We start from the raw sequence: 22,325 nt of genomic DNA, 5'->3' as shown, positions 1-22,325 counted from the left end.
TTCTTATCAGCGTGCATGCTGTACCTACACTCCCTGGACTTTGTGTGGCTGTCATGGCCCATAACAGGTAGGAACTAGTGTTGGGGACCACTCATGAAGGCGACCTTGACGTGGCGAGTGGCTTATTACGCTTTTGCCAAAATGTACACTAATGCCTCATTCAACATCCAGCAGAGAGGCAGGGCAGAGTGCTGGTTGCATTTGTGTTTTTGCGTTTGTAAGATAAGAACTGAGCTATGAGTGTTTATTATAATCAGACAGCAGAGATAAGGAGTCCATCTGCTCCTTACCTCTGCTATATAGTGTGAACATAGCCTCACACAACAGCCCCTCCCCCCGTGCGCCGGACCTCTCAGAGGGAATATGCGTACCCCGCTCTTGGCTCCCTGCAGCGCTCCTGGTCCCTGCACCGCTGCTTATCCCTGTACACGGATTAAAACATCCGGTGTCGGGGGAAGCAGCCAATGGCAGCCGTGGACTAGCCTCCCTAGCGTCACCCGCGAAGCTAGGTACGTTTGTCAGCATCACGGGTGACGCTAGTCCACGGCGCCCATTGGCTGCTCCCCCCTCCCCTCCCGAGACCGAATGTTTTTATCCGTGTACAGGGAGAAGCAGCAGCAGTGGTGAGGGGATCAAGAGTGCCGCAGGGAATGGGAAACAGGGTAAGTATATTAGCTCCGAGGGGCCCAGGACATGGGGGGCTGTTATATGATGTTGGATAACTCCTTTAACAAAGCTTGCAGTTGTAGCCATACACCCAAATAAAAGCTGTTTTGGGATCTTAACTAAATATATCATATCTGCATTACATGCATAACATGGTAACAATTTGTAGGGCTGAAAAAATACCTGTTATCCTGCATCCTGTATTGTTGGCAGATTATCGGGAATGAGTGATTGCAGGAAAGTTTAATTATTGGCACGTGTAAATCCACCATTACACTGGATCCCCAGAAGCATAATAGAGCTGTATTTTACATCTGTATAAATCCTATGTGTTACAGTCCGATTGTGGGTATAACTGACCCAAACTCTCAGCAAACAGATGCTGAGAGTTTGGGTCAGTTAAACATGCAGTTGAGCCATAACACAGGGAATTAATATGAATGTAAAATACATCTGTATTATTCTCATGGGAATCAGCCAAAATGTTATTGACAAAAGCAGACCAGTAACACGCGTTTTTGTCTCCAGGGAAAGGCCCATGTGACATTAATTCACCGGACTCCATTTATAAAAATATACAAGGCCAAGAATCAAAAGATACTTCACAGATCTGAAAGGTGAAAAGGACCTGTCCCCATATTTTACCCTACTTACCTCTTATTATTGGATATATTGCTCTGTACTGTAACAGGTCTCAGCCCCAAACCTTTCATATTGCAAACAGACTATTCTTGCCAAACTCCACACATGGAGAATTACCAACTAATAAATGCATGCTCCAGGCTACAGATATTAACCACTTCACATCTGGGCCATTTGCCCCCTTCCTGACCAGGCCTAATTTAGCAAATCTGACATCTCACTTTATGTGGTAATAAGGAAAGCTTTTACTTATCCAAGTCATTCAGAGATTGTTTCCTCGTGGCACATTGTACTTCATGCTAGTCATAAATTTGAGTCAATATATTTCACCTTTATTTATGAAAAAATCCCAAATTTACCCCAAATTTTAAACAATTAGCAATTTTCTAAATTTCAATTTCTCTGCTTTTAAAACAAAGTGATACCTCAAAATATTTATTACTGAACAATCCCCATATGTTTACTTTTATGTTGGCATCATTTTGGAAATGTCATTTTATTTTTTGGGGACGTTAGAAGGCTTAGAAGCAATTCTTAAAGTTTAAGAAAATTGCCAAAACCCACTTTTTAAGGGCTAGTTCAGGTCTGAAGTCACTTTGTTGGGCCTACATAGTGGATACCCCCCATAAATGACCCAATTGTAGAAACTACATCCCTTAAGTTACTTTAAACCGATTTTACAAACTTTGTTAACCCTTTAGGCGTTCCACAAGAATTAAAGGAAAATGGAGATCAAATTTCACTTTTTAGGCAGATTTTCCATTTTAATCCAATTTTTTTTCTTTAACACATCGATGGTTGACAGCCAAACAAAACTCGATATTTATTACCCAGATTCTGCGGTTTACAGAAACGCCCCAGATGTGTTCATAAACTGCTGTATGGGCACACGGCAGGGCGCAAAAGAAAAGTAGCGCCACATAGTTTTTAGATGCCATGTCCCATTTGAAGCCCCCCTGATGCACCCTTACAGTAGAAACTCCCAAGTGACCCCATTTTGGAAACTAGGGGATAAAGTGCCAGTTGTATTGGTACTATTTTTGGGTACATATGATTTTTTTGATCATTCTTTATAACACTTTATGGGGCAACGTGACAAAAAAAATTGGTTGTTTTAGCACAGTATTTATTTTTACAGCGTTCACCTGAGGGGTTCGGTCAAGTGACATTTTTATAGAGCAGATCGTTACGGATGTGGTGATACCTAATCTGTATACTTTTTCTTATTTAAGTTTTACACAATAGCATTTTTGAAACAAAAAAAATTATTTAATGTGTCCATGTTCTGAGAGCTATAGTATATTTTATTTTTTGAGCAATTTTCTTATGTAGGGGCTAATTTTTTGCGGGATCAGGTGACTGTTTTATTGGTACCATTTTGTGGGGCATACGCCTTTTTGATCACTTGGTGTTGCACTTTTTGTGATGTAAGGTGACCAAAATGGCTTTTTTAGACCTTTTTTTGACTTTTTGTTTTATGGTGTCTATCGATCTGGGTCGATCATGTGATATATTTATAGAACCGACCGTCACGGATGCGGCAATACCAAATAGGTCTTTTATTTTTTCTATTTTTATTTTACACTTTGCATCCCCCATAAGGTCATACAAGATCTTCTGGGGGACAATTACTTCACTTTTTTTTTTTTGTAGTAGTAGCCCAGTTACAGAAGAAATGCACCCCCCCCCCCGGGAGGTGGGTTAATGACCTATCCTCAGGATAGGTCATCAATATCTGTTCAGTAGGGGGAGACAACTGAGCACACCTACGGATCAGCTGGTTTGGGGTGGCGATAACGGACTCCATACACTATGTAGTTTCTGGTGTCAGTACCCAGACATGGCCATTACATAGTTTACAGAGCAGTCTTCCTCCAGCTCCATACACAGCATAATCTATGCTGTGGAAGTCCAAAACAGCTGCTAGGTAAGGGTTTCTGTTTCAGACCCCCATTGATCTGATATTGATGACCTATCCGGAAGCTAGGTCGTCAACACCTGTAGCCCAGAGAACCCCTTTATTTTAGGAAGGAACAAAGACCTTTCAATCCAAAGATTAAAGGGGACATTTATTAAGACCAGAATCTAGTCAGTGGTTAAAAGGGTTATTTCATATGCCTGTGTTAACTTCACTATGGCAAACTACCGTATTTTATCACTTAAATCCCCCCAACCACAAGAAGTCCTAAGAATTTATCATGTCCTGCGCTCCACAATTCTGGCTTCAAATGTTGGAAAATAGGGCTTTTGCAACTTTTTTCTGAAAACACTTTGAAAAGTGGGTGCGGTTAGCTGTGTTAATTAATTAGTTTTACTCTAGTTTTGAAAGTTGCAAAAAAAAAAAAAAAACTCAGTCCTTCAAGAGATGGCACAAAAACTGGAGTAGCATTTCGAGATAAAAATGTTGGGATTAAAGATGCCCAAACTTTATTTTCTCAGTTATTAGATTTTCTGCTGGTTTGATATGTGAATTTAATGTGCAGGTTGCCTTTAAAGTGCATTCCGGTTAATTACTGTGACTCTGTTTGAAAGGGTATGAAGTAGCACATGACCTCCAACAATACACTCAATTAAAGCGGTTGCCTTATGAAAAATATTCTACAGTTTTCAAACCAGGACCTGGATCTGAATACTTTTGTAACTTCATGACATTAAAATTTTAGCAAGGCAGCTGAGTTATTCAATAAAATGTATCTGTATAGCACCATCTGCTTTTTTTTTTTTTTTCCCTCTTATGTGTCCTGCTCACTGAGATGGCCGCACATGTTCAGTTTCATTCTTCAGCTGCCTCCTGAATTGTGATGAGACCATGGACACGGCCCCTGAGCTGCAGCTGAAAATACACTCCCCTTGAGCTGCCAGATTGCAATAAATCTAGCAGAGCAATAAATAGGGAGATTGCTGGATCCATGTGAGGTACAGGGCTGTTTCTAGCTTTGTTATAAAGAGATTGTCATGTTAGTACATCTGTATAATGTCTATGATTTTTCATTTTGTACATTAGTCATGGGATAACCCCTTTAAGCCAAGAATACAGTCCATGTACAACAGTGATGATATTTTTTTGTAGAAAAAAACCAACAGCTTTTTTTTACAAACCGGATTCCCAAAAAGTTGGGACACTAAACAAATTGTGAATAAAAACTGAATGCAATGATGTGGAGATGGCAAATGTCAATATTTTATTTGTAATAGAACGTAGATGACAGATCAAACGTTTAATCCGAGTAAATGTATCATTTTAAAGGAAAAATACGTTGATTCAAATTTTCACGGTGTCAACAAATCCCAAAAAAGTTGGGACAAGTAGCAATAAGAGGCTGGAAAAAGTAAATTTGAGCATAACGAAGAGCTGGAAGACCAATTAACACTAACTAGGTCAATTGGCAACATGATTGGGTATAAAAAGAGCTTCTCAGAGTGGCAGTGTCTCTCAGAAGCCAAGAAGGGTAGAGGATCACCAATTCCCACAATGTTGCGCAGAAAGATAGTGGAGCAATATCAGAAAGGCGTTACCCAGCGAAAAATTGCAAAAACTTTGCATCTATCATCATCAACTGTGCATAACATCATCCGAAGATTCAGAGAATCTGGAACAATCTCTGTGCGTGAGGGTCAAGGCCGTAAAACCATACTGGATGCCCGTGATCTCCGGGCCCTTAAGCGACACTGCACCACAAACAGGAATGCTACTGTAAAGGAAATCACAGAATGGGCTCAGGAATACTTCCAGAAACAATTGTCAGTGAACACAATCCACCGTGCCATCCACCGTTGCCAGCTGAAACTCTACAGTGCAAAGAAGAAGCCATTTCTAAGCAAGATCCACAAGCTCAGTCGTTTTCACTGGGCCAGGGATCATTTAAAATGGAGTGTGGCAAAATGGAAGACTGTTCTGTGGTCAGACGAGTCACGATTCGAAGTTCTTTTTGGAAATCTGGGACGCAATGTCACCCGGACCAAAGAGGACAAGGACAACCCAAGTTGTTATCAACGCTCAGTTCAGAAGCCTGCATCTCTGATGGTATGGGGTTGCATGAGTGCGTCTGGCATGGGCAGCTTGCATGTCTGGAAAGGCACCATCAATGCAGAAAAATTTATTCAGGTTCTAGAACATCATATGCTCCCATCCAGACGTCATCTCTTTCAGGGAAGACCCTGCATTTTTCAACAAGATAATGCCAGACCACATTCTGCATCAATCACAACATCATGGCTGCGTAGAAGGAGGATCCGGGTACTGAAATGGCCAGTCTGCAGTCCAGATCTTTCACCTAGAACATTTGGCACATCATAAAGAGGAAGGTACAACAAATAAGGCCCAAGACAATTGAACAGTTAGAGGCCTGTATTAGACAAGAATGGGAGAACATTCCTATTTCTAAACTTGAGAAACTGGTCTCCTCGGTCCCCAGACGTCTGTTGAGTGTTGTAAGAAGAAGGGGAGATGCCACACAGTGGTGAAAATGGCCTTATCCCAACTTTTTGGGGATTTGTTGACACCATGAAATTCTGATTCAACATATTTTTCCCTTAAAATAGTACATTTTCTCCGTTTAAACTTTTGTTCCGTGATTTATGTTCTATTCTGAATAAAATATTAGAAGTTGGCACCTCCACATCATTGCATTCAGTTTTTATTCACGATTTGTATAGTGTCCCAACTTTTTGGGAATCCGGTTTGTACTTAACAGCTTTTAAAGAAGTGGTAAGTGTTCTACTGAACTGCAACTGAAAATGTATTTTAAAAAGGTCACTGGATAAAAGCAGCACAGTGGGGTCACCGATGCATACCAGATCCAGAGTATCATCTTTATGGATTCTCCCGCTTTCTCTGCCACACAAAAAAAATATGCCTCTGAAAAAAAGTAATTATATTGTGACTTATTTGCAACCTTTTACATCTGTACCGAGACACCCATCTCCAATTTCTTTTTTTTTTTTTTCGTTTTGTTTTTATTTGTCATTTTAACCACCTCAGCCCCCCCCTAGCTGAAAAACCCTTAATGACCAGGCCACTTTTTACACTTCTGCACTACACTACTTTCACAGTTTATTGCTCGGTCATGCAACTTACCACCCAAATTAATTTTACCTTCTTTTCTTCTCACTAATAGAGCTTTCATTTGGTGGTATTTCATTGCTGCTGACATTTTAACTTTTTTTTTGTTATTAATCGAAATTTAACGATTTCTTTGCAAAAAAAATGACTTTTCACTTTCAGTTGTAAAATTTTGCAAAAAAAACAACATCCATATATAAATTTTTCTCTAAATTTATTGTTCTACATGTCTTTGATAAAAAAAATAAAATAAAATGTTTGGTAAAAGTAAAAGTTATAGCGTTTACAAACTATGGTACAAAAATGTGAATTTCTGCTTTTGAAGCAGCTCTGACTTTCTGAGCACCTGTCATGTTTCCTGAGGTTCTACAATGGCCAGACAGTACAAATACCCCACAAATGACCCCATTTCGGAAAGTAGACACCCTAAGGTATTCACTGATGGGCATAGTGAGTTCATAGAACTTTTTGTCCCAAGTTAGCGGAAAATGACAGAGTCTTAAATTCCACTAACTTGTGACAAAAAATAAAAACTTCCATGAACTCACTATGCCCATCACGAAATACCTTGGGGTGTCGTCTTTCCAAAATGGGGTCACTTGTGGGGTAGTTATACTGCCCTGGCATTTTAGAGGCCCAAATGCGTGAGAAGTAGTTTGAAATCAAAATCTGTAAAAAATGACCGGTGAAATCCGAAAGGTACTTTTTGGAATGTGGGCCCCTTTGCCCACCTAGGCTGCAAAAAAGTGTCACACATCTGGTATCGCCGTACTCAGGAGAAGTTGGGGAATGTGTTTTAGGGTGTCATTTTACATATACCCATGCTGGGTAAGAGAAATATCTTGGTAAAAGACAACTTTGCCAATTTTTTCATACAAAGTTGGCATTTGACCAAGATATACAGTCATGTGAAAAAATTAGGACACCCTTTGAAAGCATGTGGTTTTTTGTAACATTTTTAATAAAAGGTTATTTCATCTCCGTTTCAACAATACAGAGAGATTAAAGTAATCCGACTAAACAAAGAAAACTGAAGAAAAGTCTTTTCAAGATCTTCTGTAAATGTCATTCTACAAAAATGCCTATTCTAACTGAGGAAAAAGATAGGACACCCTTGCCCCTAATAGCGAGTGTTACCTCCTTTGGCTGAAATAACTGCAGTGAGACGGTTCTTGTAGCCATCTACCAGTCTTCGACATCGGTCTGAGGAAATTTTACCCCACTCCTCAATGCAGAACTTTTTCAGCTGTGAGATGTTTGAGGGGTTTCTTGCACGTACAGCCCTTTTCAAGTCACCCCACAGCATCTCAATGGGATTCAAATCTGGACTTTGACTTGGCCATTCCAGGACTCTCCATTTCTTCTTTTTCAGCCAATCTTTGGTTGATTTACTAGTATGTTTTGGGTCATTGTCATGTTGCATGGTCCAGTTCCGCTTCAGCTTTAATTTTCTAACTGATGGTCTCACATGTTCTTCAAGCACCTTCTGATACACAGTAGAATTCATCGTGGATTCTATGATGGTGAGCTGACCAGGTCCTGCTGCAGCAAAGCAGCCCCAAACCATGACACTTCCACCTCCATGCTTCACAGTTGGTATGAGGTTCTTTTCTTGGAATGCTGTGTTTGGTTTACGCCAAACATGTCCTCTGCTGTTGTGTCCAAATAATTCAATTTTGGACTCATCTGTCCAAAGAACATTATTCCAGAAGTCCTGGTCTTTGTCAACTTTATCTCTGGCAAATGTCAGTCTGGCCTCGATGTTTCTCTTGGAAAGCAAAGGTTTCCTCCTTGCACACCTCCCATGCAAGTTAAACTTGTACAGTCTCTTTCTGATTGTAGAGGCATGTACTTCTACATCAACAGTAGCCAGAGCCTGCTGTAGTTCTCGAGATGACACTTTAGGGTTTTTGGAGACCTCTTTTAGCATCTTGCGGTCTGCTCTTGGGGTGAACTTGCTGGGGCGACCAGTCCTGGGCATGTTGGCAGTTGTTTTGAAAGCCCTCCACTTGTAGACTATCTTCCGGACAGTGGAATGGCTGATTTCAAAATCTTTTGAGATCTTTTTAAATCCCTTCCCAGACTCATAGGCTGCTACAATCTTTTTTCTGAAGTCCTCTGACAGCTCTTTTGCTCTCACCATGGTGCTCACTCTCACTTCAACAGTCAGGAGCACACCAAACTAAATGTCTGAGGTTTAAATAGGGCAAGCCTCATTCAACATGCAGAGTAACGATCTACTAATTATGTGCACCTGGTGTGATATACCTGTGTGAGATCTGAGCCAATTTAAGAGGGAATACATGTGAGGGTGTCCTATCTTTTTCCTCAGTTAGAATAGGCATTTTTGTAGAATGACATTTACAGAAGATCTTGAAAAGACTTTTCTTCAGTTTTCTTTGTTTAGTTGGATTACTTTAATCTCTCTGTATTGTTGAAACGGAGATGAAATAACCTTTTATTAAAAATGTTACAAAAAACCACATGCTTTCAAAGGGTGTCCTAATTTTTTCACATGACTGTATCTCTCACCCAGCATGGGTATATGTAAAATGACACCCCAAAACACATTGCCCAACTTCTCCTGAGTACGGTGATACCAGATGTGTGACTTTTTTGCAGCCTAGGTGGGCAAAGGGGCCCACATTCCAATGAGCACCTTTAGGATTTCACCGGCCATTTTTTACAGATTTTGATTTCAAACTACTTCGCACACATTAGGGCCCCTAAATTGCCAGGGCAGTATAACTACCCCACAAGTGACCCCATTTTGGAAAGAAGACACCCCAAGGTATTCCATGAGGGGCATGGCGAGTTCCTAGAATTTTTATATTTTTTGTCACAAGTTAGTGGAATATGAGACTTTGTAAGAAAAAAAAAAATCATCATTTTCCGCTAACTTGTGACAAAATTCTAGGAACTCGCCATGCCCCTCACAGAATACCTTGGGGTGTCTTCTTTCCAAAATGGGGTCACTTGTGGGGTAGTTATACTGCCCTGGCAATTTAGGGGCCCTAAGTGTGGTAAGTAGTTTGAAATCAAAATGTGTAAAAAAAAAAAATGATCTGTGAAATCCTAAAGGTGCTCTTTGGAATGTGGGCCCCTTTGCCCACCTAGGCTGCAAAAAAGTGTGGTATCACCGTACTCAGGAGAAGTTGGGCAATATGTTTTGGGGTGTCTTTTTACATATACCCATGCTGGGTGAGAGAAATATCTCGGCAAAAGACAACTTTTCCCATTTTTTTATACAAAGTTGGCATTTGACCAAGATATTTATCTCACCCAGCATGGGTATATGTAAAATGACACCCCAGAACACATTGCCCAACTTCTCCTGAGTACGGTGATATTACATGTGTGACCCTTTTTTGCAGCCTAGGTGGGCAAAGGGGCCCAAATTCCTTTTATGAGGGCATTTTTAGACATTTGGATCCCAGACTTCTTCTCACGCTTTCGGGCCCCTAAAATGCCAGGGCAGTATAAATACCCCACATGTGACCCCTTGTTGGAAAGAAGACACCCCAAGGTATTCAATGAGGGGCATGGCGAGTTCATAGAATTTTATTTTTTGGGCACAAGTTAGCGGAAATTGATTTTTTTTTTTTCTCAAAGTCTTCCTTTCCGCTAACTTGGGACAAAAATGTCAATCTTTCATGGACTCAATATGCCCCTCACAGAATACCTTGGGGTGTCTTCTTTCCGAAATGGGATCACATGTGGGGTATTTATACTGCCCTGGCATTTTAGGGGCCCTAAAGCGTGAGAAGAAGTCTGGAATATAAATGTCTACAAAATTTTACGCATTTGGATTCCGTGAGGGGTATGGTGAGTTCATGTGAGATTTTATTTTTTGACACAGGTTAGTGGAATATGAGACTTTGTAAGAAAAAGAAAAAAAAAAAAAAAACTATTTCCGCTAACTTGGGCCAAAAAAAAATGTCTGAATGGAGCCTTACAGGGGGGTGATCACCCATATAGACTCCCTGATCACCACCCTGTCATTGATCACCCCCCTGTAAGGCTCCATTCAGACGTCCGTATGATTTTTACGGATCGGATCCGCAAAACACATACGGACGTCTGAATGGAGCCTTACAGGGGAGTGATCAATGACAGGGGGGTGATCACCCATATAGACTCCCTGATCACCCGCCTGTCATTGATCACCCCCCTGTAAGGCTCCATTCAGACGTCCGTATGTGTTTTGCGGATCCGATCCATGTATCCGTAAAAATCATACGGATGTCTGAATGGAGCCTTACAGGGGGGTGATCAATGACAGGGGGGTAATCAGGGAGTCTATATGGGGTGATCAGGGGTTAATAAGTGACGGGGGGGGGGGGGTGTAGTGTAGTGGTGTTTGGTGCTACTTATTACTGAGCTGCCTGTGTCCTCTGGTGGTCGAGCCAAGCAAAAGGGACCACCAGAGGACCAGGTATATTAGACACGGTTATCAAAACAGCATCTAATATACCTGTTAGGGGTTAAAAAATTAATCGCATCTCCAGCCTGCCAGCGAACGATCGCCGCTGGCAGGCTGGAGATCCACTCGCTTACCTTCCGATCCTGTGAACGCGTGCGCCTGTGTGTGCGCGCTCACAGGAAATCTCGCGTGATGACGCATATATGCGTGACTGTGCGCAGAGCTGCCGCCTCCGGACCGCGATCCTGCGTTAGGCGGTTCGGAGGCGGTTAAGAAAAACATTTAGAACATTTCAAAGATCCAGATTTACACAATCTAGTGTAACATGTTGGCAACAGTTTGGCACATTAAACAGATGTCATAAAAGTCTGGCAGTGTGATTCCTTCAGGACTGCCTTTTCGCCATTGCTTCATAACAATTATCTTATACATTTTAATATCATTCACTCTCTCATGTGCTGGGCTCCCGCATTTCTTTATACATTGGTAAAGCTTCATCCAAGTTTGGATTGAGGGGTCTTTCGGGTGCTTCCAATTCAATAGGATAGACTTCCTAGCATAGAACATTAGAAGTCGATTATACTATTATATATATATATATATATATATATATATAATTTTTTTTTTTTTGAGTATTTGGTTTGCAGCAGATCATCCACAAGTCCTAACAGGCTATTTTCAGGGGAGCATACCGCCGGCAATCCCAGTTTTAAGTTCAAAAACTCATGAATTGCTGACCAGAATTCTGCAATTTTGGGACATTCCCAGATCATATGCATTATAGAGCCAGTCGCTCTATTACATCTAGAACATACAGAACTATCAAGTTGGTACATTCGTTCCAGCCTGACTGGAGTCAAATAGACTTTGTTCAACCACTTCACCTGTATCAACTGATCCCTAGCACTTATGACTGTACTCCTCCAGTTATACTTGAGCTCTCTTTCATGCCTGTCTTCTAGTCTATGTAGAGTGAAATGGCCGGCACTGCTCCTTAAAGTTGTTCGGCGGTGCACGTGTCAACGGGCAGGCATCCCAGTATTACAGCTGTAAAGGAAGGACCGGCACTCGCGCTCGTTTCTTTTGATGCAGAATTTAATTTAAGTCACCTATTCATTCATAGTGACCCGTTTCAGCACTCACATGTGCTTTCATCAGACTATAGTCTGATGAAAGCACATGTGAGTGCTGAAACGCGTCACTGACTGAATAGGTATCTTAAATTAAATTCTGCATCAAAAGAAACAAGCGCGAGTGACGGTCCTTCCTTTACAGCTGTCTTCTAGTCTAGAGATATCCTTCTGCCACTTTGCCAATGCTTTGGTCAGCAGAGAAGCCACTTGGGACATGAGTACTGAGTAGGATACTGGTTTACATAGATTTGTGTGTCTAGCAATTTTTTCAATCTCTTAATATTGATCCTACCACTACTAAATTTGCTCTGCACAGGCATGTCTTAATTGAAAATATCTAAACAGGCTATTCCTGGGTAGGCTGAACTCTTAACTCAGGAAAGGTTTTAAAAGCTCCTTTGGAAAACAACCGAGTCAAATATTTAATTCTATGTTTTGGCCAAAAATCAAAATTAGGAAGTGAATCTAGTTCCGGTAATTTTACATTCCTCCAAAATGGCAACACAGGTGACCATCCCTCTCCAACTCCACTATTACCCCAAACCAACACATGTTCTTTCCATATTTTTATTACCGCAGTCATGTTAGAGGTGAGGTGTTCAACTGGATATTTACCCATTCTGTACAGAAAATTTGTCAGAGCCTCATATGATCCAAGGAGTGCCGCTTCCAGCACCATTGCCGGATTGTTAGCATCCGCCCTTACCCACCAGCTTGCATATGTCAACTGGATAGCACAGTAATATCTATACATGTTCGGTATGGCGCTTTTAGAGTTTCCCTAGCCAATCTAGGTTTCGTGTTAGTCCAGAGGAATGGTGTCAATTGCCACAAAATTAGGTTTCTGTAGGACAACTGGCGCTGCTCTATATACATATAGTAATTTGTGTAGAATTATAATTTAAAAAATTGACAGAGGGACAGAGGGAGGGTTTCCCATGCCTTCACTTTGATGTATTCCATGGTCGGTGAAATATTAAATAGGATAAATTGCTGTATATCTTTATGTATGATAATTCCCACATATTAACCACTTCAGCCCCGCTAGGTGAAACCCCCTTCATGACCAGAGCACTTTTTACACTTCGGCACTACACTCCTTTCACCGTTTATCGCTCGGTCATGCAACTTACCACCCAAATGAATTTTACCTCCTTTTCTTCTCACTAATGGAGCTTTCATTTGGTGGTATTTTATTGCTGCTGACATTTTTACTTTTTTTGTTATTAATCAAAATGTAACGATTTGTTTGCAAAAAAAATGACATTTTTCACTTTCAGCTGTAAAATTTTGCAAAAAAACCGACATCCATATATAAATTTTTCGCCAAATTTATTGTTCTACATGTCTTTGATAAAAAAAAATGTTTGGGCAAAAAAAAAATGGTTTGGGTAAAAGTTATAGCATTTACAAACTATGGTACAAAAATGTGAATTTCCGCTTTTTGAAACAGCTCTGACTTTCTGAGCACCTGTCATGATTCCTGAGGTTCTACAATGCCCAAACAGTAGAAAACCCCCACAAATGACCCCATTTCGGAAAGTAGACACCCTAAGGTATTCGCTGATGGGCATAGTGAGTTCATAGAACTTTTTATTTTTTGTCACAAGTTAGCGGAAAATGATGATGATTTTATTTATTTATTTTTTTTCTTACAAAGTCTCATATTCCACTAACTTGCAACAAAAAATAAAAAATTCTAGGAACTCGCCATGCCCCTCACGGAATACCTTGGGGTGTCTTCTTTCCAAAATGGGGTCACTTGTGGGGTAGTTATACTGCCCTGGCAATTTAGGGGCCCAAATGTGTGAGAAGAACTTTGCAATCAAAATGTGTAAAAAATGACCGGTGAAATCCAAAAGGTGCACTTTGGAATATGTGCCCCTTTGCCCACCTTGGCAGCAAAAAAGTGTCACACATCTGGTATCGCCGTACTCGGGAGAAGTTGGGGAATGTGTTTTGGGGTGTCATTTTACATATACCCATGCTGGGTGAGAAAAATATCTTGGTCAAATGCCAACTTTGTATAAAAAAATGGGAAAAGTTGTCTTTTGCCAAGATATTTCTCTCACCCAGCATGGGTATATGTAAAATGGCACCCCAAAACACATTCCCCAACTTCTCCTGAGTACGGCGATACCAGATGTGTCACACTTTTTTGCTGCCAAGGTGGGCAAAGGGGCACATATTCCAAAGTGCACCTTTCAGATTTTGCAGGCCATTTTTTACACATTTTGATTGCAAGGTACTTCTCACACATTTGGGCCCCTAAATTGCCAGGGCAGTATAACTACGCCACAAGTGACCCCATTTTGGAAAGAAGACACCCCAAGGTATTCCGTGAGGGGCATGGCGAGTTCCTAGAATTTTTTATTTTTTGTCACAAGTTAGCGGAAAATGATGATTTTTTTTTTTCTCTTTTTTCCTTACAAAGTCTCATATTCCACTAACTTGCGACAAAAAATAAAAAATTCTAGGAACTCGCCATGCCCCTCACGGAATACCTTGGGGTGTCTTCTTTCCAAAATGGGGTCACTTGTGGCGTAGTTATACTGCCCTGGCAATTTAGAGGCCCAAATGTGTGAGAAGTACTTTGCAATCAAAATCTGTAAAAAATGACCGGTGAAATCCGAAAGGTGCACTTTGGAATATGTGCCCCTTTGCCCACCTTGGCATCAAAAAAGTGTCACACATCTGGTATCGCCGTACTCAGGAGAAGTTGGGGAATGTGTTTTGGGGTGTCATTTTACATATACCCATGCTGGGTGAGAGAAATATCTTGGCAAAAGACAACTTTTCCCATTTTTTTATACAAAGTTGGCATTTGACCAAGATATTTTTCTCACCCAGCATGGGTATATGTAAAATGACACCCCAAAACACATTGCCCAACTTCTCCTGAGTACGGCGATACCAGATGTGTCACACTTTTTTGCTGCCAAGGTGGGCAAAGGGGCACATATTCCAAAGTGCACCTTTCGGATTTTGCAGGGCATTTTTTACACATTTTGATTGCAAAGTTCTTCTCACACATTTGGGCCCCTAAATTGCCAGGGCAGTATAACTACCCCACAAGTGACCCCATTTTGGAAAGAAGACACCCCAAGGTATTCCGTGAGGGGCATGGCGAGTTCCTAGAATTTTTTATTTTTTGTCGCAAGTTAGTGGAATATGAGACTTTGTAAGGAAAAAAGAAAAAAAATGAAAAATCATCATTTTCCGCTAACTTGTGACAAAAAATAAAAAATTCTAGGAACTCGCCGTGCCGCTCACGGAATACCTTGGGGTGTCTTCTTTCCAAAATGGGGTCACTTGTGGCGTAGTTATACTGCCCTGGCAATTTAGGGGCCCAAATGTGTAAGAAGTACCTTGCAATCAAAATGTGTAAAAAATGGCCTGCGAAATCCGAAAGGTGCCCCTTTGCCCACCTTGGCTGCAAAAAAGTGTCACACATGTGGTATCGCCGTACTCAGGAGAAGTTGGGTAATGTGTTTTGGGGGGTCATTTTACATATACCCATGCTGGGTGAGAGAAATATCTTGGCAAAAGACAACTTTTCCCATTTTTTTATACAAAGTTGGCATTTGACCAAGATATTTTTCTCACCCAGCATGGGTATATGTAAAATGACACCCCAAAACACATTGCCCAACTTCTCCTGAGTACGGCGATACCAGATGTGTGACACTTTTTTGCAGCCTAGATGCGCAAAGGGGCCCAAATTCCTTTTAGGAGGGCATTTTTAGACATTTGGATCCCAGACTTCTTCTCACACTTTCGGGCCCCTAAAAAGCCAGGGCAGTATAAATACCCCACATGTGACCCCACTTTGGAAAGAAGACACCCCAAGGTATTCAATGAGGGGCATGGCGAGTTCCTAGAATTTTTTTTTTTTTTGCATAAGTTAGCGGATATTGATTTTTTTTTTTGTTTTTTTCTCACAAAGTCTCACTTTCCGCTAACTTAGGACAAAAATTTCAATCTTTCATGGACTCAATATGCCCCTCACGGAATACCTTGGGGTGTCTTCTTTCCGAAATGGGGTCACATGTGGGGTATTTATACTGCCCTGGCTTTTTAGGGGCCCTAAAGCGTGAGAAGAAGTCTGGAATATAAATGTCTAAAAATGTTTACGCATTTGGATTCCGTGAGGGGTATGGTGCGTCCATGTGAGATTTTATTTTTTGACACAAGTTAGTAGAATATGAGACTTAGTAAGAAAAAACAAAAACAAACAAAAAATTTCCGCTAACTTGTGCCAAAAAAAAATGTCTAAATGGAGCCTTACCAGGGGGGGGGGGGGGGATCACCCATATAGACTCCCTGATCACCCCCCTGTCATTGATCACCCCCCCCTGTAAGGCTCCATTCAGACATCCGCATGATTTTTTACGGATCCATGGATCGGATCCACAAAACGCATGCGGACGTCTGAATGGAGCCTTACAGGGGGGTTATCAATGACAGGGGGTGATCAGGGTAATCAGGGTGATCACCCCCCTGTCACTGATCACCCCCCCTGTAAGGCTCCATTCAGACATCCGCATGATTTTTTACGGATCCATGGATACATGGATCGGATCCACAAAACGCATGCGGACGTCTGAATGGAGCCTTACAGGGGGGTTATCAATGACAGGGGGTGATCAGGGTAATCAGGGTGATCACCCCCCTGTCACTGATCACCCCCCCTGTAAGGCTCCATTCAGACATCCGCATGATTTTTTACGGATCCATGGATACATGGATCGGATCCACAGAACGCATGCGGACGTCTGAATGGAGCCTTACAGGGGGGTTATCAATGACAGGGGGTGATCAGGGTAATCACCCCCCTGTCACTGATCACCCCCCCTGTAAGGCTCCATTCAGACATCCGCATGATTTTTTACGGATCCATGGATCGGATCCACAGAACGCATGCGGACGTCTGAATGGAGCCTTACAGGGGGGTTATCAATGACGGGGTAATCAGGGTGATCACCCCCCTGTCACTGATCACCCCCCCTGTAAGGCTCCATTCAGACATCCGCATGATTTTTTACGGATCCATGGATACATGGATCGGATCCACAAAACGCATGCGGACGTCTGAATGGAGCCTTACAGGGGGGTTATCAATGACAGGGGGGTGATCAGGGAGTGTATATGGGTGATCACCCGCCTGTCATTGATCACCCCCTGTAAGGCTCCATTCAGACGTCCGCATGTGTTTTGCGGATCCGATCCATGTATCCGTAAAAATCATGCGGACGTCTGAATGGAGCCTTACAGGGGAGTGATCAATGACAGGGGGGTGATCAATGACAGGGGGTGATCAGGGAGTGTATATGGGTGATCACCCGCCTGTCATTGATCACCCCCCTGTAAGGCTCCATTCAGACGTCCGTATGCTTTTTGCGGATCCGATCCATGTATCCGTGGATCCGTAAAAATCATACGGACGTCTGAACGGAGCCTGACAGGGGGGTGATCAATGACAGGGCGGTGATCAGGGAGTTTATATGGGGTGATCATGGGTGATCAGGGGTTTATAAGGGGTTAATAAGTGACCGGGGGGGGGGGGGGGGGGTGTAGTGTAGTGTGGTGTTTGGTGCTACTGTACTTACCTACCTGAGTCCTCTGGTGGTCGATCCTAACAAAAGGGACCACCAGAGGACCAGGTAGGAGGTATATTAGACGCTGTTATGAAAACAGCGTCTAATATACCTGTTAGGGGTTAAAAAATTCGGATCTCCAGCCTGCCAGCGAGCGATCGCCGCTGGCATGCTGGAGATCCACTCGCTTACCTTCCGTTCCTGTGAGCGCGCGCGCGTTCACAGGAAATCTCGGCTCTCGCGGGAGGACGCGTATATGCGTCCACCCAGAAGAGCAGGACCGCCGGCAGGACGCAATCCTGCGTACGGCGGTCCTAAGGTGGTTAAAATTAATCCACCAACAACTTGGATCTGGAAGAGACCGGGGTCCTCTCCCCTCAGTCTACTAGATAGAGCAATGATTTAGCCCAGTTAACACTCAGACCAGAAAATCCACCATATTCATTCACTACTTGTGTCGACCCACTTGTGTCTTCCAAGTACACCAGCATACCATCTGTGTATAAGGATAACTTCTCAGTTATCCCTGCGATGTTCCAGCCCTCTATACGACTACAACTATTTAAGAGACACGACAGAGGTTCCATCACCAATGCAAATATCAAAGGGGATAAAGGACATCTGTCGTGTGCCTCTATGTATGGGGAACGGTTCTGACAAATATACATTAACTCTGACACGAGCTGTGGGTTTCCGATACAGGAGTCTTAACCACTGCACAAAGTTCCCTGGGAACCCAAATCTTTCCAAGGTCCATTCTACTGAGTCAAAGACCTTTTCATTATCTAACAAGGCTATGGCTCTATTGCCTATATTGTCCTGCTCAATCTGTAAATTGGTGTAAAGGCGTCTAAGATTAATATCTGTAGATTTCCCCAGCATAAAGCCAGATTGGTCTGTCCCCACGATAGATAGGATAACCCCCGTCAATTGTATGGCCAACACCTTGGCTTCTAAATTTATAAGTGAGATGGGCCGGTATGAACTACATTGATCCAGTGGCTTCCCCGCCTTGTGAATCACCACTACTGTAGCTTCAGAAAAAGACTGTGGCAATTCTGAATTCTGCAGGGCATATATAAACAGCCTACTTAATTGTGCACCCATATTATCGGCGTATAGTTTGCATCACTCGGCAGGAAAGCCGTCCGGACCTGGGGTCTTATATAGGGCCATACCTCATATTGCTATCTGAATCTCTGCAGCCGATATTGGGGAATTTAGTATCTCTCTATTTTCCCAGTGAATTTAATCTGATCTAGGTATGTCCTCAAACTGTCATCTCCAATCTTTATACACCGCTGTGGAATATTTTGGTGCAATGGGGAAAGAAAAAAAAAATTTAGTTTCTACTGGAGATCATGGGTGGCAAAGAGATTAACTAAAAGGTGCACCTACACGGTCCGAGAATCGGGCAGATTACCAGGAACAACCATTCCTGTGAACGGCTGTTCCCAACAATTTGGCCATGTAAATGTGCCACCGATCACCCGGTGAACGAGCCAAACGCTTGTTAATCGGGTGATCCTGTTGTTCATGCAGCCACCACCAATCATAGCTTCTGGGCAGCAGATTGGGCTTTCTAAACATTGATCTGCTGCCCAGAAACCATGATTCTGTATGAGGGATCGCAATAGCAATGCAGCGGTCTCCTCCACTTAACGAACAGCCAACTCTTGGGAAGGAATGCTTCCTTCCCAACAATCGTCCACTTGGTTGGCCTGTATAAATCCAGCTTAACTTTGCAAATATTGTCCCTTTAGGAGAAGCAGTCAACCAGCCCAACTTTGAGCAGGGTTCAACAACACTGCATTTGTGTATGAGGTACTCCTCTTCCTAGGTGAAATCTCCTGATCAATGCAATCAACAGAAGAAACATAATGAGTCACTACAAAGTCGGCAGCCCTCAGCTCCACTCTTGCTGAGGACCTAACTGCTACCACTGTATTACACTACCTGAGTTGTGGCTAATGCACTGTATTACGTGTATTGTGAGGGTTGGGTTCAATGCAATGTACAAACAAATCTAAAATAGTGCAATATTCCAGAAAACTTAAATCCCACGAGGAGAACTTGAGAAGTCTAATCTGATCTTTATTTAAATTAGTATTTGCACAGAATCAGAGAAAGAGAAAAAGGTGAGACACACAGCGAGAGGTAGTGATGGGAGAAAAATGAAAAATATACATACATATTATATATAGGGCAGAACAGAGCAAACCCTCAATTGTAAACCCAAAATCAATACCAGAGGTTTAAGAAATTGTACACTTCCTCCCATATCTTCATCTCCTCAACAACAAAAAAGACAAAAAAAAACCAACATATCCAAAAATCAGAGATTCTCTCAGACATAAGGCAGACAACTACCCCCACCCACCCTAGTGCTTAAGGTGGGGGCTGTGAGATGGTTCAGAGATCTGGAGAAAAGTATTTTTTTTATCAAAGCAATGTTCTGCAGACCAGACAGAGAAACTCCCAAGAACAAAACTAGTAAAAAACAAAATAAGTCTGCGCAATAGCAATGTCACCTGATTGGCTTATTGATGGCCACTATATTTTGTCATGGTTATGTCATGCCTGTAATGCTTAAAGGCTGCATCTGTCAGCAGGTTTTTACCTCTGAAACTGGCTTACCTTTTTCTTGTGCGCTTGGCAACTAAGGACATCTGTGTTGGTCCCATGTTCATATCTGTCCACATTGCTAAGAAGTTTTTCTATATGCAAATTAGACCCTAGGCACAGCAGGAACATTGCTGTTACACCCAGAGACTCTGCTGTTCTCTCTCCACTTTGACAGGGCCAGGCGTGATGACGTTTTCACTGCCTGGCCCTTTCAATTTAAAGTGGAGAGAGAGCAGCAATTGCAGAGAGAGCAGCGCCTCTATGTGTAATGGCAACACCTCTGATGCCCATAGAGGCTTATTTACATATATTTAAACATCTTTTAAGCAATGCAGGCACATATGAACATTGGGCCAAGCGCACATGCAACAGAAACAGACAGTTTCATAGGTACAAATCTGAAGACATATGCCCTTTAAGTGCTTTATCACCAGTGGTATAAGCACTACTTTAAAAGTTTGAAATCCATATCTGAATTGCTGATGATTAGAGGAAAAGGGGAGGAGATTATAAGAAAGTACCACCTTAATTCACTGAGATGATCTGCAGAGCATTGCCCTATTCAGAGGGGCCAGTACTAGGGTCAGTAAGGCATCGCCGAAGATAAAAACAAGGACAAGGAGTATGGGGTGGAAGAAAATGGGAGGGGATCAAGATACTGCAAACATCCCCTTGTCCCTCAGAAGATATCTGCGCAGGCGCTCCAATCTTGCTTCTCCTTAGTATCCCAGTAAGTGCCACGGTAAATGTATGTAATTTCTTTGCTTATGGGATCCATTTTGCGGTCAAACCACAAAGGTTTGTATGAATCCACTGGGGAATCTGTGAAGAGAGGTTTTCAGTTATACTTTATTGTACATATATAATGCTATAATGAACAAGGGCAGAGAAGTGTCAACCTCTCATTTATATTATTGGAGGTGAATCAATGGCATTAATGGATGGAACGACAAAATGAATCATGTTCATGAGGGTCACAATGTTTGAAGGGGTTGGCCACTTTACAGAGAAACAGGGCAAACTGATTTTGCACTATTAAATTAAAAGAACATTTATATCATCCACCCTCGGTGCAAATCAAAGTCCGGGGTGCCCATGTGTACACAGTGTAAACAATGGACACAGTGTTTTTCATGTACATATGATAAACATGGAAGAAGTCTTGTGATTTACCCACAAGACTGCTTTCTTGGTTGTCCCCATTTCTATGCGGAGGCTGAACTTATCCAGTGCTTTAGCAGATACAAGTAACAGAATATCCTGCATCTCTGCAAGAATTCAATGCCTGCACAGATGTGTGGACAGCTGAGGAAGCAGTCTTGCAGGTAAAATCACAAGAACGCCACCATCTTTCATCAAATGTACACAAAAGCAGGTGGGGGCATTATAGCGGAAGAATGATATGAAGATATAGGATGAGGTAACAAGCAGGCAAATCTGTGAGAACAGAGCCATGATGGTTGAATTAAAAAAAAAAAAATAGAAAAACATGTTTACACATTAAAGTAACTTAGGGTAGGATACAAAGTGTGCAGTTTTTGAAAATGTTGGAATTAGCAAATATTTATAAATGTATTGTTGGTTGCTTTTAAGATGGCTATAGTTTCTTGTAAGTCAGTTACCATAAAATTTTATTTTTCAGTCAGCACTTTGTACAGGCAAAATGATTTTACTTAGTATTTTGTAATGATTTGTTAAGGGGTTCAGTTATACAAAAATGTTACAAGGGTTGTCTCATTTCAGCAAATGGCAGTTATGTATACAAAGTTAATACAAGACACTAATGTATTGCGATGGTCCATATTGCCTCCTTTGCTAGCTTGGGTCATTTAACAAGAAAAGTATAATAAGATTAATCAAGCCAGCAAAAGAGGCAATATAGAAAATCACAATATATTACTAAGTGCCTTGTATTAACTTCTTCTAAATGATAAATGCCACTTGCTGAAGTGAGACAAACCGTTTAAAGTGTCGGACAATTAACTGTTGTTAAAAACCATGGTAATGGAATTACTCACTCTGGTAATGGAATTACACAACAGTAAACAACCAGGAATGAAGCCAAAGCTTTAATTAAAGGTGGATTTAGATGTGCACATAATCGGAATGAACGTTCCTGCGAACGTTCGTTCCCAACAATCAGCCCGTGAAAAGGTGCAGCAGAGATCACCCAATGA

The 22,325-nt window shown here is 41.9% G+C and overlaps 1 protein-coding gene across 1 annotated transcript in view; it reads right to left on the bottom strand.

The window, feature by feature from the left end:
• Positions 1-19,600: 19,600 nt before the first annotated feature.
• Positions 19,601-22,325, bottom strand: part of LOC122942438 (oxysterol binding protein) — a 362,440-nt gene continuing 359,715 nt past the window's right edge. The window contains exon 14 of the mRNA XM_044300057.1: positions 19,601-20,970. Within this exon, the coding sequence (XP_044155992.1) occupies positions 20,828-20,970 (143 nt within the window). The 3' untranslated portion in view covers positions 19,601-20,827. The remainder of the gene's footprint in view (positions 20,971-22,325) is intronic.

Source organism: Bufo gargarizans, chromosome 6, assembly GCF_014858855.1.
Source record: "Bufo gargarizans isolate SCDJY-AF-19 chromosome 6, ASM1485885v1, whole genome shotgun sequence".
NCBI classification, from domain to species: Eukaryota; Metazoa; Chordata; class Amphibia; order Anura; family Bufonidae; genus Bufo; species Bufo gargarizans.
This window is presented reverse-complemented; position numbering and strand designations above follow the sequence as displayed.